The 26915-nt window shown below is 52.2% G+C and overlaps 2 protein-coding genes, 1 long non-coding RNA gene and 1 other non-coding gene across 12 annotated transcripts in view; 2 read left to right on the forward strand and 2 right to left on the reverse strand.

Moving 5' to 3' along the window:
* Positions 1-947: 947 nt before the first annotated feature.
* LOC123636222 lies at positions 948-1009 on the reverse strand. The gene has a single exon (XR_006734418.1). It is a non-coding gene; the product is annotated as a U7 small nuclear RNA (small nuclear RNA).
* Positions 1010-2965: 1956 nt separating this feature from the next.
* ZNF687 (zinc finger protein 687) lies at positions 2966-13082 on the forward strand. Of its 4 annotated transcripts, none has more exons than XM_045545058.1 (9): positions 2966-3848; positions 7123-9254; positions 9614-9720; positions 9974-10150; positions 10249-10411; positions 10533-10925; positions 11048-11160; positions 11349-11490; positions 11639-13082. In XM_045545058.1, the coding sequence occupies exons 2-9, from the start codon at positions 7140-7142 to the stop codon at positions 12134-12136; spliced, it is 3708 nt and encodes a 1235-aa protein (XP_045401014.1). In that variant the 5' UTR covers positions 2966-3848; positions 7123-7139; the 3' UTR covers positions 12137-13082. The 4 variants fall into 4 exon arrangements, with proteins under 4 accessions (XP_045401014.1, XP_045401013.1, XP_045401015.1 ...); XM_045545057.1 differs by lacking the exon at positions 9614-9720 and adding an exon at positions 9402-9580 and having other exon boundaries at positions 11639-12791; XM_045545059.1 differs by lacking the exons at positions 9614-9720; positions 9974-10150 and adding an exon at positions 9402-9580.
* Positions 13023-26915, reverse strand: part of PI4KB (phosphatidylinositol 4-kinase beta) — a 28129-nt gene continuing 14236 nt past the window's right edge. For 5 of the 6 annotated variants that reach the window (XM_045545062.1, XM_045545063.1, XM_045545061.1 and 2 more), the window contains 9 exons: positions 24817-25044; positions 23196-23423; positions 21455-21564; positions 20757-20861; positions 20403-20526; positions 19351-19616; positions 15315-15447; positions 14962-15082; positions 13023-13896 (listed from right to left, as the gene is read on the reverse strand). In XM_045545062.1, the coding sequence (XP_045401018.1) occupies positions 13715-13896; positions 14962-15082; positions 15315-15447; positions 19351-19616; positions 20403-20526; positions 20757-20861; positions 21455-21564; positions 23196-23423; positions 24817-25044 (1497 nt within the window). In that variant the 3' untranslated portion in view covers positions 13023-13714. The remainder of the gene's footprint in view (positions 13897-14961; positions 15083-15314; positions 15448-19350; positions 19617-20402; positions 20527-20756; positions 20862-21454; positions 21565-23195; positions 23424-24816; positions 25045-26915) is intronic. The other variant, XM_045545064.1, reaches the window with a different exon arrangement.
* Positions 18050-22863, forward strand: LOC123633972. The gene is made up of 2 exons (XR_006733838.1): positions 18050-19828; positions 20409-22863. It is a non-coding gene; the product is annotated as an uncharacterized LOC123633972 (long non-coding RNA).

The raw sequence follows: 26915 nt of genomic DNA on the forward strand, positions 1-26915 counted from the left end.
CAACAATCTCCTGGTTCCCTCCTTCATGTCTCTGCTATTCCTTCTCAGTCTCCTTTGCTGGTTCTTCTCATCTCCTTGACCTTTAAACTCTGGAGTTCCCCATGGTTCAATGCATGGACTTTTTCTCCTTTTGATCCTCACACACTCCCTTGGTGATCTTATCCATATGACCTGGGTTTTAAATACTACCTATAAGCCAATGACACCCAAATTTATATCTCCACTTGGATGTGTAATAACTCAACATGACTGAAATTGAGCTACTGACCTAATCCCTGAAACCTGCTTCTCTTTGTAGTCTTCCCACCTCAGGAAGTGGCAGCATCATGCTTCTACTTCCTCAGGCCCCACACTTTTGAGTGTCTTTCTTTCTCTCACACCCCACTTCCAACTCTTTTAAAAGGTAAGTCAGGCTACCATGACATCTGTCTCTTTTTGATAGCTTCCAATCCCATTCTGAGGAAATGCCAAAGACCTCTCAATAGCCTCCAAAGCACGCTGGGACCTGACTCACTCCTCACCCTCTTACTTCTCTGAAACACACTCCCACCTTGTACTTGTTCATTCTTCCTGAACATTCTTGTCCCAGAGAGTTGCACGGCTCACTCTCTCACCTCCTTCTGGCCCTTACTTGTCACTTAACTAAAGTTATTGTCTACCCTATCTAAAATTACAACCCTCCCATACTTCCTGTCTGCCTCCTCATTTTATACTTTTAAAAATTTGGGGGTTTTTGTTTTTAAAATTAATATATTTTATTTCTTAGAGCAATTTCAAGTTTGCAGAAAAATCAAGCAGAAAGTAAAGAGTTTCCATGTATCCTCCCACTCCATTTTCCCCTATTATTAGCATCTTACCTTGCTGTGGTACATTTGTTACCACTGATGAACCGATATGGATACATTATTTATTTTTCTTTAAGTTTTTTATAAAAAATTGTGGGGAGGAGGGGTCTTCCAGTGAGAACCAGAAAACCTGCTAGACAAATTGTAAAAGAGCTATAACACTTGGATACATTATTATTAACTAAAGTCTACAGTTTACATTAAGGTTCACTCTGTTGTACACTCCATGGCTTCTGACAATTGTACAATGTCATGTATCCATTATCATAGTATCACACAGAATAATCTCAGTGCCCTAAAAGTCCCCCGTGCTCCACCTATTCCTCTCTCTCTCCCTCCACCTGAACCCTTGGCAACCACTGGTCTTTCCACATCGCTGTAGTTTTGCCTTTTCTAGAATGGAATCATACAGTATGCACCCTTTTCAGATGAGCTTCTTTCACGTAGTCATACACATTGAAGATTCCTCCCTGTCTTTTCATGGCTTGATAGCTCTGCTTTGTTTTTTTCCTTGGCAGCTATCATTCTAATAGTTGTTTGTTTTCGCCTCAGGAACCTATGTTTCATGACAGGAAATCTCGTCTGCTTTGTTCACTGCTGTATCCCCAGCGCCTGAATAGTGCTGGACTCACAGATGGTGTTCCAGAAATATTGGTTGATTTAAACTTTTCTTAAATGAATGGTGACAGAAGAACGAGCTACTCTATCCAGGACCCTCCTGGCAAGGGAATCTGTATAGTGTTTAGCTTTCTGGACCCCTAGAATTTCAACTCCACTGTCTCTGACTTTGGATGAGTCACCTGACTTAACCTGTTTGTGCCTCAATTTTTTCTTCAGTGAAACAGAGATAATAATAGTACCTCCCGGCTGGGCGCGGTGGCTCACGCCTGGAATCCTAACACTCTGGGAGGTCGAGTTGGGAGGATTGCCCAAGGTCAGGAGTTCCAGACCAGGCTGAGCAAGAGTGAGACGCCCCCGCAATCTCTACAAAAATAGAAAAAATGAGCCAGACGTGGTGGCACGCGCCTGTAGTCCCAGCTACTCGGGAGGCTGAGGCAGGATGATCGCTTGAGCCCAGGAGCGGGAGGTTGCAGTGAGCTATGATGACGCCACAGCATTCTAGCTGGAGCAATAGAGCGAGACTCTGTCTCAAAAAAATAACAAAACAAAACAAACAATCAAAAAGACTAAGAAATAATAGTACTTCCCTCCAGGGTTGTAGCAAGGATTGACTGAGTTCATATACATAAAGTTCTAATAAACCCCGCATATAGTACGCGTATACGAGTAGTTTTGTTATTCCGAACAGGGAGACCCGGAGCGGGAGGTGGGGATGGAGTGCCAGGCGCTTACAGCCAGCTCGGGATTCTAAACGGGTTGTTCGGAGGAGGAAGAGCGCAGGGAGCCGGAGCAAGGGGGAGGAGGAGGCTGGGGGGAGGGAGGAGCACTAATCTCATTTGCCAATTACTTTACAAAACACTTTTACATTCAGTCCTCTTTCAGTCCTCACAAAATTAATCTTGTCGGGTGGATATTATAATCCAATCCCCATTTTACCCATGAGAAAACAGGAGGTTGAGCGACTTGCCCGATGCCACCATATGGTAAGTGGTGGCCCCAAGATTCCCATCCAGAAGCTCTCCTTCACACTGAGATGCAGCACGAAAATTCTCTGGGCGCACCTAAGAGCCTGGGTCTAGTGTCCTGGGACCCGGGGTTAACAAAACCACCTCTGAAAACCACGCCTCTTGCGAGCGGCTGCGTGTGCTGTAGGCTGCGGAGGCGTCCGGGGGGCTTGAGTGTGCGCAAGGTGGCACACCGGCCTTGCAGATGAATTCTGCAAGTGAGTGCTGATTAGAACATCAAAGTTATTCATTTTCCGAGCAACTCCTCCCCTTCCCCCGCCTCCAGGGGGGTGGGGCGACAAAGCGCGGGAAAACTCGGCCTCGACCCCACCCTGCCACCTGTGCTGGGGGCGGGGAAAAGACGAGCCCTCAAATGGGAAATGGATCTGGGGCCCCTCCCTCCCATGCTCAGGAAGCCCATCCGTTGCCGCTTTAAGTTCCCTTTGGAAATGAGCCAAGCCACGCCAGCACTCCTAACGTCACCTGTCCCCCACTTCCGGTCCGCAAGCCCTTCCTAGCCTTCAGGTCCCGGTTCCTTCCAAACTCCGAATTCTGTGTTCTTTCCGAGCCCTCCCGCGGAGGGAGGGGCTGTGGGTGACGCCATGACCCAGGAGCTGACCCGCGCGCGCAAGGACCACATCCATCCAGATTATATGACGATTTAGACATGGGAAGACTGCGAGGAAATAGTCAACCGGATGACGTAATGTTTGGGGTGGCGTCGCATTCTGTGATTTCTGCACGGCATCACTGACATTGGGGCTTAGTTTGAAAAAGCGCAAACGGATCGACCCTTCTAGGTTCCGCTCCGACTCGAAGAGGTTCTGCTGCAAGTGCCCACCACGCTGAGGCTGTTCTTTATATTTGCATAAGGGAACAGCAGCTCAAGCTTCCAGCGGCCAATAGGGAGTGAGGGGGCGGAGACGCACCTGGGATAGTCACCCCTCCAGTGGGAAAGCCCGGAGGCAGGCTGGCTGCTCTCTAAGCGACAGTGACGGAGGCCAATCGTTTTTGAGATGTGCAGATGGGGCAGGTGGACCTCGGCGCAGCCAATGAGGAGCGGCATCTTGAGGGGGCCTAGGCCCCGTGCCCAATGAGGACAAGAGGACCGTGCGGGGCCAGCTCCGAGCGGCAGTACCTAAGGCCAACCCCGCGCGGGGCTGGGAGGGGCGCAGCGCTGAACGACGGGGGTGCGGGCCAATGGCGAGTGCGAAAGCGGGCAGCCCAGGCCCGGAGCGCTGAGGGAGCGGAGGGAGGGGGGAGGCTGAACCGGAGAGAAGCAGGAAGTAGCGGCGGCCGTCGGGAGGGCGGCGGCGGCCGTGGCGGCTGGAGCCGGGTAGAGACCGCCGGGTCTCGGCCCGCACGAGGAGCGGAACAGGTAAGAGTGCGTGGCGTAAACACCCGCCCTTGGCCCCGCCCCCTGGGGGGGCGGGTAAATGCCCCCGCCCCTCCCCCACTTGGTCAACTACCCCTTCTCCGCGCCGCCCCCTGGGGCGGCTTCTAGGAAGGCCCAGACGCCGCCTCCATCCCTTAGGGTGGGTGGGCGAAACTCCCAGCCTGTTGAAAGCACAGCCCGTAGCCGAGTAAATCTAGGAGGAGGGTCGGGGATCCCAAGTCCTGGCGCCCCCAGCCCAAGAGGCGCCCGAAGTGAGGCCCGGGGACTGGAGGCTGCGGGATGTCGCGACCTAAAATGGTGTCCGTGTCCGGGGGGTGGGGGCGGGGGAGCTGGGCCAGGCCGGAGCGGAGCCTGCACCCCGACTGGGCGCGGGTCAGCGTCGGGGCCTGAGCAGTACTCCGGTTCGCGCCCTGGGCCCGCTGCGCGCTTTCCCATCACTCCTCTGTCTCGAGAGACCCCGGGAGTCCGCGCTGGGAGGAGGCTGCACTGCGCACAGACGGGAGGGGACGAGGTCCGAGTTGGGACGGACCCGGGCTGGAGAGCTGAGAGTCATGCTGAGAGCGCCCTTTTCCCACTCCCCCTCTTTCCGTGCATCCCCCCTTCCTGTGCAGTCCTGGGCCCCAGGATACTGCGCAGCGGCTCCCAAAGGGCCTGGCATGGCTGAGGCGCAGGATCTTCACTTCGCACGCCGGTGGGAGCGAGAGAAGCGCCGTGCGCCTCAGTTTCCCCCTTAGCTTCTCTTAAGTACACCCCGCCCCCTCCTCGCAACCCCAGACCTGCTCCCCGCGCCCGTCCACGGCAGATGGCAGGGACTTAATTCCACCCGCTGCCCAGCTTGGCCGCAACCTAATCGCCGGCCCTTCGCCCTCCTGCGCAGCAGGCCTTGGGCCTGGGCAGAGAGCAGTGGAGCCTCCACCCTACCTGGTCCTGTTCACCCTCTTTCTGTACTGCCCCTTCCTTTGGCTTTCGGGGAAGAACGGTGGGAAAAGAGGGCGGGGGGGATGGGAGCCCTAGGGACAGGGTGCAGCAGTTGCAGAAAGGCCTAGGTGTGGGGTGGGGGAGTCTGCTTGGCCTTGAGGTTCCTGCTTAGTCAACTGTTTGCTCTGGGTGGGTGGTGATTGGATGACCTCTAAGTCAGTTGGATGCCAAAGGGGGAGGTGGTTGGGGGAGGCGAGTTCACAGGTGTTTTCTCATAGTCCCCCCTGGCCTGAGCTTTACCAGTCCACTCTCCTGAGGCCTGAGTGGAAGGTTGCTCAGGCCTCTGTGGTCCTGGAGGGAGCCAGGCTGAGGACGGCCCTATGGATTCATCAGGGCTGGGACAAGGCATGAAGGCTTTGTTTAAGCACAGAGTCTGCAGAATTAAGTGAGGGGGTGAGGGGAGGGGAGGACTCCTACTTTATTCTTCTAGTTGGCACCCTTTCCCCCCACCCCCACCTTGGTCCCCAGCAATGCCAGCTGCCACCTGCTGGGACTGTCTCTAGTTACAGTTTGAAGGCTGGAAGAGGTGAGAGAATTTGCCCTAGGAAATGGCTTGCATCCTGGGCAGGGAATGTGTAAGGATAGAGACTTCTTTAGTTGCTCTTTGAGAACAGAAACACTTATGGGGAGAAACTGGTAGGGGACAGACCTGGGTCCCCCACACACTCTGAGCTGGCCTCCTTGTTGATTTAGTGCCATATAAGTCTTGTGGGATTTTTTGTTCCGTGCTGTGCCAGGTTGGGGTTGGGTGAGACTTCTGGGCTACTATTGCCAAAGGAAGATTGCAAGGGCAAGGAGTTTGAGTCGGGGGTAGACTGAGGTGAGGAGCCTGGCTTGTCCCTATTATGGCAGCTGTGCTGGATAAGCTTGTACCCTGGGGGTTTTAGCCCTGAGAGAGCAAGATGGGGAGGACGGGCTGCTGGGGAAGGTAGTGAGCGAGCAGCAGGTGTTTGTGACAGGAGAGGCGTAGGCTGGGGCCCTTGTGACCAGGCTGCCGTCACCGTTTTCCCCTCTGTCTCTCTTCTCTTTGTCTCTTTCTGTTCCTGTGTCTTATTCTTTCCGTCTAGATTTCTTGGGTGATTTTACTGAGTCCATTTCTCTCTGCTGACCAAGCTAGATCTCCAGGTGCAAGTGATGGCCCCAAGTGCTCCAGACTTGACCTTACATGATCCTTGACTCTTATCTGTGAGCCCAGCCCCAGATTCCTAGTGTTTATTCCTTCCCAGGTCCTCTTTGACTTGAGGTGTCCTTGTTTGGTCCAGCTGGAATGAATAGTCATATTCGGGATCTAACTTTTACATTTATAGTTTCATGTCATGCTCAGAGTAACCCTATGATATATAGATCACATGCCACTTTTTCAAACAGCAAAAGGAAGGCACTGAAGTAACTTGCTACTATGGCAGGCCCATGGTCAAGCTGACCCAGAGTCATTTCTTAAGTCTTGGCTTCAGTGACTGCCCGTTTGTGCATATGGCCTTTCAGATCTCTGTGGACCCCAGAAGACCCATGAAGAATAGGAAGTGTTCCTGTGCTGACGTGAATGAGCCTTTAAACTGAAAGCAGCATTGTGTATGTCCTCCTTCTTAATAATAGTATCAATTGATTAGTTCTTTGCTGGACACGGGGTAGATGAGCTGACTTCAACTAAGATGTTCACTGAGCTCCCTCTGGCTCTTTTACCTTTCTCTGTATTTTTTCTTTATTTTATTTTATCTTTTTAGGGACAGGGTCTCACTCCGTCACTGAGGCTGGAGTGCAGTGGTGCGATCATAGCTCACTGCAGCCTCTAGCTCCTGGGCTCCAGCAGTCCTCCTGCGTCAGCCTCCCAAGTGACTGGGACTATAGGTGCACACCACCACATCCGGCTAAGTGTTTAGATTTTTCTGGAGAGGCGAGGTCTTGCTGTGTTGCCTAGACTGGTCTTGCACTCCTGGCCTCGAGCAATCCTCCCACCTTGCCCTCCTAAAGTGCTGGGATTACAGGTGTGAGCCACTATGCCCAGCCCTTCTCTGTATTTCTGAGAAGTCTCTTTTCCTCTGCTTTGTCTGGATTTTGGAGCCTGCCCTGGTATGTGCATGCTGCCTCTCTTCTGATTTTAGGATTTGGCCAAGCGGCACCTCCAGCAGCTGTCTAGGATTCCTGCTATGGTGGAGGAGTACACAAGTTGGAATGTGTACAGGCTCTGAGAGAAGATCGGTATGGAGATCCTGAGGGAAGAAGTCCAGGGCTCTCTTCCAGACATCTCAATTTCTCCCCCTTCTTCCTGTTTTATCAGGTCTGGGACCTGCCGCTATGGGGGACATGAAGACCCCTGATTTCGATGACCTCCTTGCTGCCTTTGACATCCCTGACCTTGATGCGAATGAAGCCATCCACTCTGGGCCAGAAGAAAGTGAGGGGCCAGGAGGCCCAGGGAAGCCAGAACCCAGTGTGGGGAGTGAATCTGGAGACACAGAAGCAGCCTCTGCTGGGGATGACCCTGGGGTTCCAGCCCAGGCTTCTGACCATGGCCTGCCACAGCCAGACATTTCCATAGTCAGCGTCATAGTCAAGAACACTGTGTGTCCTGAGCAGTCTGAGGCCCTGGCTGAGGGTTCAGAAGGGGACGGGGCCCAGGCTGTGGGGTTGACTAAGGAAGGGTCTGTGGAGCCTCATCCAATGCAAAATGGTTTTGGGGGCCCTGAGCCATCCCTCCCAGGAAACCCTCACTCTCCAGCTCCTCTCATTGAGGGTACCTGGAAAGAAAAAGCCATGGAAGGCAAAGCTCCCTTGGACCTCTTTGTGAATTTTGGGCCCGAGCCAGCGGAGCACCCAGATCCCCTACCTCCATCTGCACCGTCCCCTCCTCAGGAAGGGGCCGTGACCCCCCCTCCTTTCCCCTCTCCCTTTGAGCTGGCCCCGGAGAATGGCCCAGGCCTGCTGTCATCTGGTTCTTCCCCACCACTGGGGGCCTTGAAACAGGGCAGCTGCAGCCCCCCTCAGCCCCAGGGTGTAGCCCAGGGAGCCTCAGGCTCTAGCCCCGAAGCCGCGAACATCCCTGCCAGCGCCTCGCCTCCCCAGGTTGCTGGAGTGCCCTTCTTCAAGCAGTCTCCAGAGCATGAGAGCCCTCCTGCCTCCCCCAAAGTACCTAGCTGTAGGCCCCTGAAGGAAGAAGATGATGAGGGGCCGGTGGACAAGTCTCCCCGGGGAAGTCCCCATAGTCCTTCTAGTGGAGCTGAGGCTGCAGATGAGGACAGCAATGACTCCCCTGCCTCCTCCAGCTCCTCTAGGCCTCTTAAAGTGCGGATCAAGACCATTAAGACATCCTGCGGGAGTATCACAAGGACTGTAACCCGGGTCCCCTCAGACCCTGATCCCCCTGTCCCCGTGGTTGAGGGGGCCTTCCTGGCTGAGGCTAGCCTCCTGAAGCTGTCCCCTGCAACACCAGCCCCTGAGGGTCCAAAGGTGGTGAGCGTACAGTTGGGTGATGGTACGAGGCTGAAGGGCACCGTGCTCCCTGTGGCCACCATCCAGAATGCCAGTACTGCCATGCTGATGGCAGCCAGCGTGGCTCGCAAAGCTGTGGTTCTGCCTGGGGGGACCGCCACCAGTCCTAAGACGATTGCTAAGAATGTGCTGAGCCTGGTACCCCAAGCCCTGTCCAAGGTTGAGGCGCGGGCAGGGCTGGGGACAGGGGGGCAGAAGGTGAATGGTGCCTCAGTGGTGATGGTGCAGCCTTCAAAGACGGCCACTGGGCCAGGTTCCGGGGCTGGCACAGTGATCTCACGGACCCAGTCCAGCCTGGTGGAGGCCTTCAACAAGGTCCTCAACAGCAAGAGCCTGCTGCCTGCCTACAGGCCAAACCTGAGCCCACCGGCAGAGGCTGGTTTGGCCCTGCCTCCGACGGGCTACCGCTGCCTTGAGTGTGGGGACGCCTTCTCACTGGAGAAGAGTCTGGCACGGCACTATGACCGCCGGAGCATGCGCATCGAGGTCACCTGCAACCACTGTGCCCGCCGCCTGGTCTTCTTTAACAAGTGCAGTCTGCTCCTGCATGCCCGCGAGCACAAGGACAAGGGCCTCATCATGCAGTGCTCGCATTTGGTCATGAGGCCTGTGGCCCTTGACCAGATGGTGGGGCAGCCGGACATCACGCCCCTGCTACCTGTGGCTGTCCCACCTGTCCCTGGACCTCTGGTCTTGCCTGCCTTAGGCAAGGGTGAGGGGGCCATCACCTCCTCTACCATTATAACAATTGCTGCTGAGGCCCCTATTCTGCCGCTCTCAGCAGAGCCTCCTGTTGCCCCTGCCACCTCTGCTTACACGTGCTTTCGCTGCCTGGAGTGCAAGGAGCAGTGCCGGGACAAGGCTGGCATGGCAGCCCACTTCCAGCAGCTCGGACCTCCTGCCCCTGGGACCACTAGCACTGTGAGTTGCCCTTCACAGCTCTTATCTGGGGCAGGGACAGCCAGATGCTGTGGGGATAGGATCTAGAAAGGTGTTGGGGGCTTGGTTAGGAAACGTAAGGGGGCCAGGCCACTCCTCACCAACTTGCCTTGTTTAACCCATTGACAGGTGTGCCCAACCTGCCCCATGATGCTCCCCAATGGTTGCAGCTTCAGCGCCCACCAGCGCATGCATAAGAGTCGACCCCCGCACGTCTGTCCCGAGTGTGGGGGCAACTTCCTACAAGCCAATTTTCAGACCCATCTCCGGGAGGCCTGTCTGCATTTCTCTCGCCGTGTAGGATACAGGTGCCTCATACCCCTCCTTCCGTGCTGTTTTAGGGTCTTCTGTCTCCTGGCACCTGCCTTTCAGAGGGCCTCTTGGGGAGCTCTCCCATCTCTCCTGCTGCATCCCTCAGCCCTGTCGTGTTGGCAGACTCAGCCCTGAGGTATCATATCCTGCCTTCCCGTCGTTCCTCATAGAGTTGGGGGGAAGCAGCGCTGCCTCTGGAGCTCCAGCTCTGCCCTGCCAGGCCTCCCTTGGGGAACTGGGCCTCTGCGGCTCCTTCTTGCCCCGCCTTGTTCACGTTCTGTTGCTCATTTCCTTCTTGGAGGACACCCAGCCCCTCAGAATAAGTGGGGTGGGGGTGGGCATGGAGATGCCCCCCACCTAACCATAGGGCCTCCCACTTCCTCCCCAAGGTGCCCCAGCTGTGCAGTGGTGTTTGGGGGTATGAATTCTGTCAAGTCCCACATCCAGGCGTCGCACTGCGAGGTTTTCCACAAGTGCCCCATCTGCCCCATGGCCTTCAAGTCTGCACCCAGCGCCCATGCCCACCTCTACAGCCAGCATCCTAGCTTCCTCACGCAGCAGGCCAAGTGAGACCTGGGGCAGGATGGGAGGAGGAGGGGGCGGGCTGGAGGACAGGGGGCCCCCTCACCCCGCCTAACGTCCCACTGTCTTTCCACCTCCACAGGATGATCTACAAGTGCGGCATGTGTGATACGGTCTACACTCACAAACCCCTCCTCACCTCACACTTTGACCAGCACGTGCTGCCCCAGCGTGTCAGTGTCTTTAAGTGCCCATCTTGTCCTCTGCTCTTTGCCCAAAAAAGGACCATGCTGGAACATCTCAAGGTACAGGACAAAGGGATGGGGGATGAATGCTTAGTTGTGTTGGCCTGGGGCTGGGGTCACTGTACCTCAGCAGCCAGGCCCTCCCCCACAGCAGGCCCCCCCCCTTGTCTCCCTCTCACAGAACACCCATCAGTCTGGGCATGTGGGGGAGGAGCCTGCTGGGAAAGGAGCCGGGGGTGCCCTTCTGACCCCCAAGACTGAGCCCGAGGAGCTGGCTGTGTCTCAGGGGGGGGCAGCCCCTGCTACTGAGGAATCATCTTCATCTTCAGAAGAGGAGGAACTACCCAGCTCCCCTGAGCGTCCCCGCCCAACCAAACGGCCCCGGCGGGAAGTAGGGAGCAAAGGCATCAAGGGTGGGGGGGGTGGCAGTGGCGGCAGCGGTGGCGGTGGTGGCGATGGTGGTGGCAGTGGTGGCGGCAGCGGCAGCAGCAGCGGCTGGACCTGTGGCCTTTGTCACTCCTGGTTCCCTGAGCGTGATGAGTATGTGGCTCACATGAAGAAGGAACATGGCAAGGTGAGTGGGCCCCCAGGGGAGTAAGATGGACTGGAAGGAGGGCAGTGTTGGGACTGGTGTGTGTGACAACTGGGATGGGGTCTGGAGCCTGCCTCTGATATTTCCTATCCCTGCTCTCCTAGTCAGTGAAGAAGTTTCCCTGTCGCCTGTGTGAGCGCTCCTTCTGCTCTGCCCCCAGCCTGAGGCGCCACGTCAGAGTCAATCACGAGGGAATCAAGCGAGTTTACCCATGCAGGTAACCCTTGACCCCCCAGCCCCTTCCTGGCAGGTGACTTCCCCAGTACCCTGCAGAATCTTCTCAATGGAGCTTGTCTAAGTGGACTGAGGGTTGAGGTCTCTGTCTGCTCTGGTGGCCCCCTCCTCTCAGGAGCCTCGGCCTTGGGGCTGTGCCCGGAGCCATCCTGCCCACTCTCCCCCTTGCAGGTATTGCACAGAGGGAAAGCGCACCTTCAGCAGCCGCCTGATCCTGGAGAAACATGTCCAGGTCCGGCATGGCTTGCAGCTTGGGCCCCAGTCCCCTGGCCGGGGGAATGCCCTGGCTCGCGGTCCCGGTGCCAGAGCCCAGGTAGGTGTAGGCCCAAACTGCTGTGTTAGGGCCATGAAAGTGGGAAAGTGTTGGCTAATGACTCTGGCCTCAGGAACTTAGGGGTCTGGGATGCTGGAGACTAGACTAGGGAAGATGGTGAGGCCTGGTTTCTGCCACTCTCCTCCAGGGGACAGGTCGGAAACGCCGCCAGTCTTCTGACTCTTGCAGTGAGGAGCCTGACAGCACAACACCGCCAGCCAAGTCCCCCAGAGGAGGACCCGGGTTGGGAGGCCATGGCCCCCTGCGCTACCGAAGCGGTGGACCGGTGGAACAGAGCCTTGCCATCGGGTTGCGGGTGGGTGGTGGTGCCCAGCAGTGCCTCGACTGTGGCTTGTGCTTTGCCTCCCCTGGCTCCCTGAGCCGGCACCGTTTCATCAGCCACAAGAAGAGACGGGGTGTGGGTAGAGCCAGTGCCCTGGGGCTGGGCGATGGGGAGGAAGAGGCCCCCCCTCTGTCAAGGTCTGACCCAGATGGTGGAGATTCACCCTTGCCTGCTTCTGCAGGCCCTCTGACCTGTAAGGTCTGTGGCAAGAGCTGCGACAGCCCTCTCAACCTCAAGACCCATTTCCGCACGCATGGCATGGCGTTCATCAGGGCTCGGCAAGGGGGCAGTGGGGACAACTAGGCCTCAAGCCTGGGACTCACCAGCCCCCCTCTTTCCCAGGAGCCCAGTTTTCCCTGCTGCTGCCTGGTCCCCGGGCTGGGAAGTTTCATTAACATTCATATTTTGTTCAAATCCTCTCCCCAACCCCGAAGAAAAAGCTTTTGAGGATTATATTAATAGTTATTTGCAGCCTCCCTTTGGGTTAGGCCCTCGGGCCCTAGTAGAGTGGGTCTCCATTTCTCCTTTCTGAGCCCAACACTAATTATGCTCCTGCTGCAGAACCCCCAGTATGGGACTGGGGGTGGGAGGGTGGGACTTTCATATGCCTGCCAGACAGGCACAGGGAAGGACTGATGGGAGGCTCATGGACACCCCTCCACAATTCCTTCAGGCACAGACTGGCATTTTCCTACTCTGGGCCGGGCCCTGCCATAACACCCCCCACCCCTAAGTCCCTGGCACTCAAGCCCCCCACCCCTGCAGTGCCTTTCACTTTTTTTTTTTCCCCCCAGAAATTCAGGGGCTGGGTTAGTGGGGGTGAGTCCTGTCAAGGGGGGGCCCAGGGAGAGGAGGGGACAGGCTCTCAGGAATCCTTTATTCTTGTAGTAATAATACTAACAGTGGGGAAATAGGAGGGAGAAAACCAGACCATTAAAACTGCTCGTGGTTTAACCCCTATTCAGGCCTCTCTTTTTATGTGACTTAGACCACGTGGACTTGGGAGGGAGCAAGAGTCAAAACTTCTCGGGGAAGAAGCAGTGTTGACCAAGACAGGCAGGGGAAAGGCAGTCTGCCGCCTCCCCTTTCTGTGTGCTGCTTTCTGTATCTTGGACACTGAGGTGTCTGTTTACTCATCACCCATCCCCTCCCTTCCCCCACCGCCAGGAAAACCAATTTGGAAATGACACAGATGGCTAACTAAGGACTTTATTTCAAACAAAAATTAAAAATAAAAAATTGAGAGCTATTTCCCTGGGTGTGGGGAAGGGAGCAGGGTAAAGAATTCCCCACAGCTAGGCCAGTACCCTCAATACACAGGAGGGGTTGTGGTAATTCCCTTCCTCGCCCCTGAGGTGTGGAACCTCAGCAAGTTCAGAGCCCACCTATCGGGGGGAACCTGGGCTTGGGGCCAGTTCCTGGGAGGGGTAGAGCGGGGCAGCAGCCTGGCCAAAGGCCAACCACAGGATTGAGTCCTAAGTGCCAAGAACCTGCTCTCCCACCTGCCTGGGACCCAGAACAGACGACGAGGATGGCCTGTGGAGAACCTCTCAGATCCTGGTGCGAAGGAAGGCCCTGGCGTCCTTCACATTCATCACCTCTGTTCTCCGGAGGGCAGTGAGTCCTGGAGTCTGTCAGGTGGTAATACTGACACAGAGCCTGAGGGCAGGGGGGCCCAGCAAGTCTGGACCCCATAGCTGGCTCTCCCACCCCCCGGCAAGCTCTTGCGGTTACCACATGATCCTTTGTATTTCTTGCCTTCTGTTTCCCTTGTGTGGATGGTTGGGTAGGTGGTTTCCTGGTTTGGGGTTTCTCAGACAAGGGCCCCTCCAGGAGGGTCCCCTGGATCCCCCACCACCCCTGGGCCTGAGAAGGAGGGTATCACATGATGCCGTTGGTGAGGTACTGGAAGCCGTCATAGAGTTTGGTGGTGATGGACCGCATGCTGCCATCCACCATCTGCTCCACCAGCAGCTGAAGCTGCTCCTCAGTCATGCTCATGTGGAACCTCTCTTTGAGGTTGCGAATGGTGCTGGAGCCATGGAAGCAAGGAAGCTGAGAACCTGGGGGAAGCAGTGGGGGTTGAGGGTCATGAATGGGTAGGAGGCGGGCAGTAGCAACAGCCACAGCAAATACGGAGCCGGGGTATCTGAAGTGCCCCTTCCCTCCCACCTCAGAGATCCCTGACAGCGTGGATGCAGTTCTGCTTGGGCGGAAAGAAGGAAATGGCACAAGGCCCTGACTCGAGCTCCTCATCATCCCATGCTCCTCAGCCCCTCTGTAGGTGAGGGCGTACGGGTAGAGGGGGAAGAGGACCAACACATCTCCCCAAGTAAGGGGGAAGGGGGCAGAATCTTAGAACCCAGAGGGCAGCCTGGGAAGAGGCTCTTGGGAATGGGCCCTGAGCTGGGCACTTATCTGGTTGCAGGCCTCTGCCTATGCTACGTCTGACACTCACAGATGACCTGGGCCACCGTCATCACGGGGCCAGACGGGGATGCTCCTGAGCAACGACGGCAACCTGTAGGGTAGGGGCAGGGATGGGGAGGAGGAGACTGGCAGCTCAGACCTGGTGTGCACCTGGGGCCTTGGGGAGGGGGATGGGGACAGGAGGGGATTCTGGGCCAAAGACTATAGATGGTCAGGCAATGAGAAAAACCAAAATGAAAGAAGATAAAGATGAGAGACAGAGGATATACTTCTCAGTTTAGAGCAGGAGGGGTGAGTAGTGGGAAAGGGAAGGGTGGCCGAGGACAGGGCAATCAGAGGTCACAGTGGAACAGGGAGGACAAATGGAAGGAGGAAACTGAAAAACTCAGAGCTGGACAAGGGGTAGGGAGGTGAGAGGGACCAGGAGGCTGTAAATGGGACTGTTCTCTCCCTGAGGATGCCTAGGAGGTAGTTTCTGCAGCCCTTTCCCCCACCCCCTGGACCTAGCCCTGCCGAGATCAGGAGGAATGTTCTGAAGGAGAAACAAGGCACTGGATCAGAGCTGGAAACCCTCTGGGAACTGGCTCACCCAACCCAAGTCTTAAGGTGGCATCAATTTTCCAGAAGTGCTATGCTCCAGGGCCCCAACCTAAGGAATCCTGAAGCACTGTGGACACCTGGCCTCTCCCCAGCCCCACCTTGCTGCATGATCTCCACGATCTGCACCACCTTGTCCATGTGTTTTCGAGCCGCGATCAGCCCTTGCAGCATGAGCATCTTATAGTAGTTGAACATGTCACCATCCAGACCACCCATCACCTGGGAAGGGAGAAGACAGTTGTGTGCACAAGTGGACTAACAGGCCTACCAGAACAATCTCCCTCCTCTCTTGGGGCAGTCATGCCAAACTCCGTTGTTGCCCTACTCCCTAATCAGGCAGGAAGCTCCCAGGAAATCCTGCCTCACCCTAATTTGTGGGGAGCCATCAGCTTCCCCTCTCATGACAGAGAAAGAACAGTGACCCCAGAGGCACCTCTCCTTCCTGACTCACATCCACAAACTCTGTGGTCAGCTTAAAGGCTGACGTCTCAAAGCCCAGGTTTCGGGGTGAGCTGGACAGGATGAAGCCAAAGTCGATGTGGATGATGTGGCCTTCTGCGTCCAAAAGGATGTTCCCATTGTGTCTGAGGGGAAGGAGAGCAGAGGAAGAGGCGGTAGTCAGTCTGACAGGCTGGAAGCTCAAGCCACAATACACTGACCACCTGACATCATGGGGGAGTCTCCTGCCATGTTTCCTCTGCCTATAACTCTGGGTCCAGTCTCCTAGGACCTAAAGCTAGCAGTGGAAGGAAAGGAAGTCAGAAAAGTAACCTGCTAACAAAGGCTGTCGGGTCTAGAATTGCTATTATTAACAATTTAATAAGAATAGCATAAGATTATTCCAATTTCCCAGAAGTTGCACTTACAGCACCCAGAAGGATCCCAATGAAGTAGAGAATCCAGAAGCAAGGGAAGGAACCCAAGCACTTTGCTCAGAGGGAAGCCTCCATTCCGAACCTATTTACCAGTGTTTTATTTGTAATTCCTATCAGCTCGCTGCAGAGCAGAAGCAGCACCAGAAGGGAGCAACAGAAGCAAGTAGGCCGAGTGGAGCTGTAAAGTAAAACAGTGTGAGGGCTTCAGGGGGTAAGTTTTAAATCACTGTGTAGGCCAGGCGCGGTGGCTCACCCCCGTAATCTCAGCACTTTGGGAGGCCGTAGCAGGAGGATTGTTTGAGCTTAGGAGTTTGAGACCAGCCTGAGCAAGAGTGAGACCTCGTCTCTACAAAAAGTAGAAAAATTAGTCAGGCATCATGGCATGCGCCTGTAGTCTCAGCTACTCAGGAGGCTGAGGCAGGAGGATCACTTGAGCCCAGGAGTTTGAGGTTGCTGTGCGCTATGATGAGGCCACTGCACTCTAGCCTGGGTGACAAAGAGAGACCCTGTCTCAAAAAAAAAAAAAAAATCACTTGTGTAAAATATCTCAGGAGATAGTACTACTACAGGGCAGCCGTAGAAGAGTTAAAGGAAGATAAGTCCCAGGTCTTTGTGATTCCCACATGAATGGCCAGTAGATGAAGGAACAATTAACATGCTAAGCACGTGAGGCCTGGCCTATTCAGCATAACCAACCTCCTCAGTGTCAATGAAGGCTTTGTTAGGCTAAGAGTTCATGGTCTGAGGGCCACCTTCTCTGGGGATGGTCTGACCCGCCAAAAGGAGAAGGGCAAAGGGAGAACTGAGTCCATCTGAGTCCTTCCCCCTCCGGGAAAACACTAAGGATTTAGCAACAATCTTAAGATTTAGCACAATCTTAAGAGCCAGAAAGTTTCTGAGAGATGTCCTAGTCCAACCTCTTACAGGTGAGGAAACAGAGGCCCTGAAAGGACATAACTTACTTGCCCAAGTCCCAATGCTAGTGAGGAGCAGTTTCCTTTCCTTTCCTAACTACTGGAGTTAGTTCCAGCTAGAAAGCTGTTTGGGACCGATTTTGAAGCAGTTAAAGAGACCTTAAAACCTGCTTCCAGTTTGGGGACCCATTCATTGTTGCCACTTTGTTCCAGTAGGTGATTCCATTCATGGCTTGACTACATCTACTCTTTTTTGAGTTATTATGAATGGTTTACCAGCTACCTGCCCTCTTTTCTTTAAAGATGGACTCTGATCTTCCAAACACATTACTGTTATTATTATTTTAATAATATAAAGAGATTTATTCCGAGCCAAATTTGAGGACCATGACCCAGAGCCACACCCAAGAAGCCTTGGGCAAGTGGACTCCTCATCTTCCAAACATATTAGTTTTCTAAAGAAAAGCCCTGGGGCCTGACTAGTGCCAGCTTCCCTGCCACCCATCTATTTAATCCTGGTGCTGAGCTCTAGGCTCTCTGGGCCCTAGGTTCAAAGTCCTGACACCTTAGGCTCCGTGTAGTGGCTCACACCTATAGTCGTAGCTACCCGGGAGGCTAAGGCAGATGATCACTTGAGCCCTGGAGTTCGAGGCTACAGTGAGCTATGACGGTGCCCCTGCACTCCAGCCTGGATGACAGCATGAGATTCTGTCTGTAAAAAAAAAATTCTGGGCCAGGTGTGGTGGCTCACGCCTGTAATCCTAGTACTCTGGGAGGCTGAGGTGGGAGTATTGCTTGAGGTCAGGAGTTCAAGACCAGCCTGAGCAAGATCGAGACCCCATCTCTACTAAAAATAGAAAAAATTAGCCAGGCATGGTGGCACATGCCTGTAGTCCCAGCTACTCGGGAGGCTGAGGCAAGAGGATTGCTTGAGCCCAGGAGTTTGAGGTTGCTGTGAGCTAGACTGATGCCATGGCACTCTAGCCAGGGTGACAGAGCGGGACTCTACCTCAAAAAAAAAAAAAAAAAAAAAAAAAAGAATAAAAGAAAAAAAAATTCTGGCTTGAGGCCAGGAGTTAAACACCAGTCTGGGCAACATAGTGAGACTTTGTCTCTATAAAAAATTTTAAAAAGGCAGAGGATGAGAGATCAAAAATTACCTATCGGGTATGGTATACACTATTTGAGCAACGAGTACATTAAAAGCCCTGATTTCCCCACTATATAATTCATACATGTAACAAAAAACACTTGTTCCCCCTAAATATATTGAAATTAAAAAAAAAAATTAGCCAAGTATAGTGGCATGTGCCTGTGGTCCTAGCTACTTGGGAGACTGAGGCAGGGGGATTGCTTGAGCCTAGGAGTTCAAGATTACAGTGAGCTATGATCATGCCACTGCACTCAAGCCTGAGCAATAGGGCAAGACAGTGTCTCTTAAAAAAAAAAAAAAGAAAAAGAAAAAAATCCTGGCAATTTAGAGACAGTCTAAAGCTTGCAACCAAATTCCTCATTAATAATTACATTCCCCTGCAGCCCTCAAATGCAGAGCCTATGCTGGGTTCATTTGTGGGACTGACAGGATGGAATGAGCACAGGTTCCAAAAGCTACCTGACCTTTATTTCCCTCATGAGGAAACACTTGTGTGACAGAGTTTTCATCTGGTTTAAATATAAGAATGTCAGCCCACAGCAGGCACTTAATGGATGCTAGATTTCTGACAGCTGCTCTATTAGCTAGATCCTAATGGGCCACCATACTACTGGGAGCCCTGACAGTACAGGGCACTGCATTTCTGCCTTTGCAGGAAAGCTGCCCTGTGCCCAGGGAGAGGTGAAACTCACAGGAGCATTCAAAGCACAGGCCCTGAGTCACTGTCTGGAGAATCCTCTTAGAAGGCAGGGCCTAGGTGGTATAATTATCTTTGTATAATATGTGGTTCACCTATTGGTGTAGTCAGGTACAAAAACGTCATGTGATCTTGCAAGAAATGACAGCTCTGGGCAAAATAACAGATAGTTGAGTTGTGGAAATCATATGTTGGAATAAGAAGTAAGGAGAGTTCATGGCTGGGAGTTTCAGCTTTATCTCCACCATGTCTCTCATACCCATCTTCTTCTTCCTGTTCTCAGACACCACCCTCAGCACCCCATTACCTCTTACTGTGTTGCCAAAGGCCCAGTTACATCTGCCCTCATGCACATGCCATAGGGCATTTATTTACTAAATACACTGGATCATGTCATTCATCTGCCTGCAAAATAAAACTGTTCAGCTTCACAATGAAGGCGTTTCTTAACCTGGCCTCAATTTACCTATCTCATGTCACTGCCTACTACTCACCTGCCTGCAGTGCCGCCAGAGCCCTAATCACATTGAATTATTTCCTCTACCTGGGACACACCTCCCTCACAGCTTTTTCTGTCTTCATTTTCCCTTGTCCTTTAATACCCTGTTCACTCAAACCCTTACTTGTCCCATTAATCCTTCATTTCTTTGCCCTTTTACCCTAGCACTGGTCAGTCTGTCTCTTTGGCTTAATGTCATATGAACACATCTGTCTCTCCTTAAAATATGTCGTTTGTTTCATCATTACATCTTGGCAATGGAGGCTGGTAATAAGCAATTGAGAACTACACATAAAGTGATAAAGGGAATGCCAGAGAGAGGTTAGGATGAGAGGCAGGAAACACCCACCTGTCCTTGACTTGCAGCAGGTAGCAGACCAAGCAGTAGCCCGCGCAACTTTGCACAAAATTGCGCTGGGCACTGAGGAATGCCTCAGTGGTGTAACTGCCATGCTCTTGTAGGAAGTAATCGAGCAAGGAGAGCTGTGACTGTTTCTTCACCTGGTGGATGGACACAGCATTGACCACTGGTTCAATCATGCCACTATCAGCCGAAATCACAAGGATCTTGTATGGCTTGATCCAGAGGGGTACTCGCTCCTGTTCCCAAATGGACTGTGAGGAGACATGGAAGTATTGGGGCTGTCATCTTTCTCCAAACTAGAGGAGGTGGCTAAAACTCCCCGTTTTCCCCAACCCCTCTCCTTGGCAGCATTGGATTCTGAAGCCATCACATCAAATGAATAAGACTCCCTGATCCTACTGAAGACCAATAAGTTCTGAAAGGAAGTCCAAGTCCTGACAAAGTCAAGAAACTACACTCCAGTGTATGTGGGAAAAGGTATCACATAGGTAGAAAGTCCAAGAAAGGCAGGGAGGGCAGGAAACCTCATTGTCACTTCATAAGCAGGGAGAATGGGAGGTATTACTATAAGTTCAAAGAATAAAGGACTGAGGTCCAGAGAAAGCTTCTTTAGAAAATGAAAATATGTATACAGTATAAAGAACTGGATCAAACAAGTAAAACTGCTTGCAGGTGACCAACCCAGGGGCTCAGGGGATCAATATCTCAGCACACTACAACCCACCTGCTGCAGACCATTTGGGAAGTTCTGATCTAAACAAACCCAGTGCCCTGAAGTTCAGTGGATCCAAACTAGAGTCTGGAGAGTTTGGAGAACAGGGCAGGTGCAGTTCACAAAAGGGCCAAAAGAGGCCACTGTTTCTGTGGCTGTGCTTCCCAGAGGAAAGGAACACCAGCTTTAGTTTAATCTACCTCCAATTAAGACCTGGGTAGGAAGTTGGTCCCCAGCAGAGCTCCCTGCGGAACAACCTATGTGGTCATCTCAGGTGGGCTGGAGTTGGGCTGAGTTCCCTTCCGTTCTCTTTCCCTTCTCTTACCTGCAGTTGCTTTAACACCTGGAAGGCCAGCAGCTCTTGCCTAAGGTCATCCCCACATTTGACAATGACTGACAGGAGCCGCCAATTGGGGAGATGGCCATAGGGGGAGCCCTCTCTGATCCGCCTGTGAAGAGAGAAGAAAAGGGTGTCAAAGGGCAAGGCCAGGGTGAAGCCAGAGATATGGCTTCTACCAAAAATCCAAAGCAAACGCCCCATAAGACAAGGACTCAGACTGCCTGGGAGCCTGACAGACTTTTTGGAGGCTAACGGATGATAAAGATGGTGCAGTGAGCACCTGCAATTGCCTCCGGGCTACAAGAGGGGTAGAGAGACCACCCCCCCCACCCAACTCACCGCACTTTTTCCTGCCAGGGCTCTTTGAGAGCAACTGCAGAAGGGTCTTCTGGGTCTCGTTTGAAGGCCGTGGGGGTGTGAGCCAGCTGTTCCGAAAGGCGCCGTCTAGCCGGAAGAAAATACATCATTTGCTTGGAGGAGCTACTACCCCAGAGTCTTATGTCCCTGTCTATGCTGGCATTTCCTGTTCTGTTTCCTGGATTCTGGGCACACAGAGATAGGAACCCAGACTGAGAAAGACTCATGGAAGGAAACTTTTTGCTAACCTGGTGGTTTGTAATCATGTAAAAATGCAGATTACCAAGGCCTCTCTATTCCTTCACCAAGATTGATTCAGAATGGGGTCTGACTCCAGAATCTACACTTTCAACAAGGCCTCCTCCTTCACCCTTGATTCTGACACATGTCAATTTGAGACCCCACTTTGAGAAACACTGCTCAAATTCCTTCCTCTGGTGCTTTCATCCTTTTGGAGTCCTTTTAAAATTTAATTTCCTTCTGTAGTAGCCCAAGTAATTTCTCAACCTGCACCTTCACTGCCTCAAGTTTGGTGGCTTCAGGACAAGGATGGAATAAGGAGAGAAAAGGGAAAGACACAGGCTGACAACAGGTGATTAAGACAGAGAAGAAGGGGACAAAAAGATAATCAGTGCCTGAAAGAGGGTTGAAGTATGAGGGGCAATGTAATCTGGCCATACCGGATGTCCCCCGCTGCAATAAACACAGGCTCCTTGCTCTCTTGGCTGGTGATGCTGTCCACGGAGAACTGAGAGATGTTGTCACAGCTGTTGGTGTGCACTTCAGGGAGCTGGGGAGAGCAGGGGAGCACTCGTCAGAAGTGCTATGCACAGGTCTCCTTTCTGCCACCTCCTGCCTGTTTGCCATCACCATGGCATGTTCATCCTACCTCCACCCCTCTTCTAAACTCTTCTCCAGAAAGCCTCCCTGGTTATACACCATCCTGATCACTTGGACCCCAAACTGCTTAGCACTCACAAAGACCCTACCTACTGCAGTGTTTCTCAAAGTGTGAATTACCTGGGATGCTTGCTAGAACGCAGATCCCCAGGCCCCACCATCAATCTGAATTAGAATCACTGGGAATGGGATTTGAAAGTCTGAATTTTTACCAAGTTCTCCAGAAGACTCCCAATGCACTAAAGTTTGCAAACCACTGCCATGACCATCATGGAAGCCTGAACTTTCAGCCTCATACCCCACCCTGCCCCCAAGGCTGGGGATCCATTCTCTGCTAGGGTGCTAAGCAGACCCTTTTCAGACTAGATTCCTCTGACGATTTCTTCAATCTAAGTCATTCACTCTTATCTCCCCATCTCTAATTATGAAATATTCTATCAGACCCCAAGGCCCATATCAAGTCCCTTCTCTCCTTCCTTTATACCAGAGCATTTCTCCTCAACTCCATTTGTCACCTAGAGCACACTGCCTTGTATATCTCAATTACTTTTTTTCTTAAATATCTGTATCTAATCTGCCCAATTGGACTGTAAACTTGAGACAGAGATACTGTCTTTTCACAAAGTGAAATCTGGCCACGTTAATGGCCCTACATAAGGTCCTGCTCTGGGGCTCCTCCTGACCCCAGAATAAAGTTCAAGTTTCTTTCCTAGTTTACAAGGCCCCTCCTACAGTCTGGCACATGCCAACCTCTCCAGTCTCATTCTTCACTACTTCTCACCTCACACGGGTACATCACAGCCAGACACAATTTCTTTCAGTTCCTGTAATAGGCCAAGCTCCTTCTTATCTTCTGGTCTTTGCACATGCTATTTCCTCTGCCCAGAATATTCTTTGTCCAGCTAATTCTTACCCACGCTTCAGGCCTCAGCTGAGATTACTTCCTCCAGGAAATCGTTTATGATGCTCACCACAAATCTGGAGTGAGCGCTACCCCCACCCTCAGGTGCTCCTATCATGGCCCATCCTCTCCACCACAACCTGGATCATACCATACTACAACTAGCTTATTGGCCTTGTTATCTCTCCTATTAAGCCCCCTTGCAGGCAGGGGCCAAGTCTTGTTCACTAGCACACAGCACTCAGCTCTGGCACACAGAAGATCCTCAATAAATATTTCTTGAATGAATGCATGACTTATCATTCTCTGCTATCTTAAGACAACTTTATATAGTGGATGTTTAGTAAATATTTTCATCAAATTTCCCTCATTCCCTTAGGCTTGGAATCTCTTTACATTTAATCTGAATTCCTTCTGCAGGAGTACAAGCTTCTCCTGAATCTATTCTAGACTAAAGAAGTTCAGAGCCTTGCCCTCTTATGTACCCCTCACCACCTGCATCACTCATTTGGGTACTTGCCTCACCCTGCCTTGGGGTATGTTGTCTTGTTTCAGATATATTGGAAGCTCCTGGGGAATAAGTGCTGTGTCCTAGTATTACCTCCTTGGAGCTCCCTCACCTCCACTTGCAGCTCGCCTATGTCATCCACCGACCAGGCCTCATCATCATTGTCATAGTTGGGCACAGTGCTGAAGCTGCCAGCCCGCTGCTCATGGGTGATACCACATTCGGGCAAGTTCTCTACGGACCGTGTACTCCGAATTCGGTTCTCGGGAATCCGGGCAGGGACACTGGTGGTATCGAAGTTTTCACATTCAAGGACTTCCACATAGATCAGGTAGGGAGCCTAGCGGGGGAGTGAGAACAGTATTTGCAACTTACCTCCACCACAAATCTCAACTCTATCAACACAGTTCTTCCTGCTGCCTACTCCTAGCTCTAGCCTTCACCCATCAGCCCAATACCGTGAACACCATACTTGGGGCAGGCATGTGTCCTATGACCATCAACATAAAGAATCTGGGTGAGAAAGTACACAAGTTTTCAAAATGTTTCAGCTGAGTTTCAAAATGTATAGATGATGCACTTGGGAAAAACCACTCTAGCCTATCAGTTACAGCCTGTAAGAGAGGACTAGAAGCCTCTGTGGGCTTGTCCTAAACACAGGGCCCAGGGAGCTAAAGTGAACAAAAAGACTGGGACAGGCTGGGCGCGGTGGCTCACACCTGTAATCTTAGCACTCTGGGAGGCCGAGGCGGGTGGATCGTTTGAGCTCAGGAGTTCGAGACCAGCCTGAGCAAGAGGGAGACCCCCGTCTCTACTAAAAATAGGAAGAAATTATCTGGCCAACTAAAATATATATAGAAAAAATTAGCAGGGCATGGTGGCGCATGCCTGTAGTCCCAGCTACCTGGGAGGCTGAGGCAGTAGGATCGCTTAAGCCCAGGAGTTTGAGGTTGCTGTGAGCTAGGAGGATGCTACGGCACTCACTCTAGCCTGGGCAACAAAGCAAGACTCTGTCTCAAAAAAAAAAAAAAAAAAAAAAAGACTGGGACAAAGCCGGGCACTTTCCCAAGGAGGATTCTAATCTTTAATACTTCCTCTGGAAGAAGAACCTGAACCATGAGTACTCATTCCAACCGGCAGACAAATTCAGCTAATTCTCTCCAGTGTGAATTGGGCATCTTTGTCTCCTTCTGTCTGCCCGTTATGATCAAAAAAGGTCTTAGAAACAAAATATTTCTCTACCTTCATGGCTGCTGTACCTGGAAATCCTAAGAGTTACAGAAGTACTGGGAAAGAGCTACCAAAATGACTATAAGGAGGAGGTGGAGAGCAATTCTCCTAAGATACAGCAGGCAAGCTGAAAAGATTAGGCTTCTTTGGCTTTGGTACAGAAAAACAAAGCCCGTACTGGGTGCAGTGGCTTATGCCTGTCATCCCAGCTTCTCAGGAAGGTGTGAGGATCACTCAAACCCAGGAGTTCGAGACCAGCCTGGGCAACATAGTTAAAACCCATCTCAAAAAAACCCCCCAAAAAACCAAAGCCCAAGAAGGAGGACATGAGGGCTCTCAAAATTACAATAACACTGAGATAGAGTCATGGTTGACACATGGATCATGAACTATGAAGAAGTGTAGGACTTTGGTGGAGGCATCCATGGGCATACACACAAACCCTGGACAATCATGGCAGTAGAGTCATGTCAGGGGTAGGGTTTGGGCCAGAGCGCACCTACCTTGTCCTTAGAGTTGAGGACAACAGCCTGTGTGTGGGGTACGCGGACCACGTGGTGGTCAAAGCCAGCAGTGGGTAGCCAAACCCGGGCAGGGAGCTTATGGTTGAGCAGGGAGAGCTCTGAGATGAGCCGCTGTGTTTTCTGCTCTTTGGTGGGGAGCGTGGCGAGCCGCTTGCCGATTGCCATCAGAGATTTGATGAATTCCCGCTCAGGAGCCAGTCGAATAGGCTACAGGGGATTGGGATAAAACAAAAGATGATGAAGAAACCATAGAAAAAATTGGCCCACCCACTCAATTACTCCTGGCCAATCAGGCCAGAGGCCCTAGTGTATGGAGAACTCCAGGAAAGGAGCGACCTTTTGGCCCTAGTAGGAGATTCCAACCCATCCCTTGCTGTTTGAATTGAGAATAGCCAGCACATTCCTTCTCCATAGGCTATCTTGAGAGTAAGGGGGGCCATGAGTCCAGGTAACTGAGATGTACCCCTTTTCTCTTGGACTTGAGTTCCATAATGACTGTCCCAAGCCTTCCGAATGGGTGGAGGGACAACATCTGGAGAGGTTAGCCAGGGCCCCAGAGAGAATAGCTGCTTACAATTGAAGTGTTTCACTCATCTCAAGAACAGGGTTGTCCCTCGCCCCATCTGGATCCTTGAGCTGGAACTCTGCCAAGGGGCTCTGCCAAAGCCCACAAGGCTAGGGAAGGGAGCTCCAAGTTAATATTTCCGCTTTCGAAGAAGGAAGGTGCCCTTCAATTACTTCTGCTGATTTCCACAGTATTCTCCTATCCATCCCACAACCTCTTACAAGGTGATGCACATGCAGGGGATGGGACAAGGATGAGCAGACTTTGCATTAATGAGAGAACAATCAAGGAGACAGAAAAAGCAGATGAAGGGAGGAAGGCGGGGGCAGGTGGATGGAGAAAGCGACAGTTCCTTTTAGGTCCTGGTCATGAGCCTGAAGGTCTGTCTCTTCTAGTGATTTCTCCTTGGGTCCTCCTCTCCTACCTCTCAGCAACTAGGCTCCCCATATTAGGTCCCTGCTGTGAGTTTGGCTCCTCATGCTGGGCACTTCAGTCATCCCCAGAAAGGGCAAAGTCAGTCTGGGGAGTAAGGTTGGGGTGGGGAAAAAGACAGACTCGGCTAGACATGAAGAAGGGCTCTTTTCACAGTCTAGGTCCTTTTACTATAAGGGGCATTTTATCAAGATAGCACCCCAACTCCCCATCCCATCTCCCCTCAGCCATATAAGAATGACATCTCCCCCTCTTTTAGAAGCATTTCACTCACCAGGCTTTTCTCTCCCTTTCTATGTGTGCCTTGCTTAGTTTCCTGATTGAGAATTTCTACCCTCACTCCCTCACACTGCTAAAAAAAAAGAGCTTCTTTTGAAAACTGGGCAGTACCAGGTCTGCCTCTCCATGTGCAACAAAGCCAGGGTTCAAAGGAAAAGCTCATCTCTCAGCCTCTGCCCCACGGGGGCTGGCTCACCACACAAATAATGAAATAGGGTGTCTAAATCAGTCAGGAATGCTTTAGGGGGCTGGGCTGAAAAGAGATAAAGGAAGGAAAACAATAGAACTGGGCTTCTATGGTCCCTGGAAATATCCTGGAGGCCTAATAGAGAAAGAGAAAGAAAAGAAGAGGAAATATGAAGACTCATTCCTTCCTTCATCCAGATCCCCTAATCCATCCATTCAGGTGGCAAATGGTCATTGTCCCAAGGACTCCCCACCTCCACCAATTCCTAGTCATTTCAGATTAGAAAAGACAGAATTCCTTCCCATCAGCATTTGGGTTTGGGGGCCCCTAAATTACATGAGCATGTTGAAAATGTGACCCCGGGCCTCAAGAGAGGCTCTGCCACATGGGAGGAGACAGGATCATGATTGAAAGGGGATTAGCACAGAACATAGAAAACTGATTGGGTAGACAAATCAAAAATAAAATGTAAAGAATTATCCAAACTCCCTGAGGGTCCTGCATTTCCTCTCACGTCTTTGCCCAGCAACAAGGTCCAAGACCCTGTGGGACCAGAGGGTCAGAGGTTAGTCCAGAGGGAACAAGAAAGGAGGATGGGATTAAGAGACATCCTGG

Source organism: Lemur catta, chromosome 3 (assembly GCF_020740605.2).
Source record: "Lemur catta isolate mLemCat1 chromosome 3, mLemCat1.pri, whole genome shotgun sequence".
Lineage (NCBI taxonomy): Eukaryota > Metazoa > Chordata > Mammalia > Primates > Lemuridae > Lemur > Lemur catta.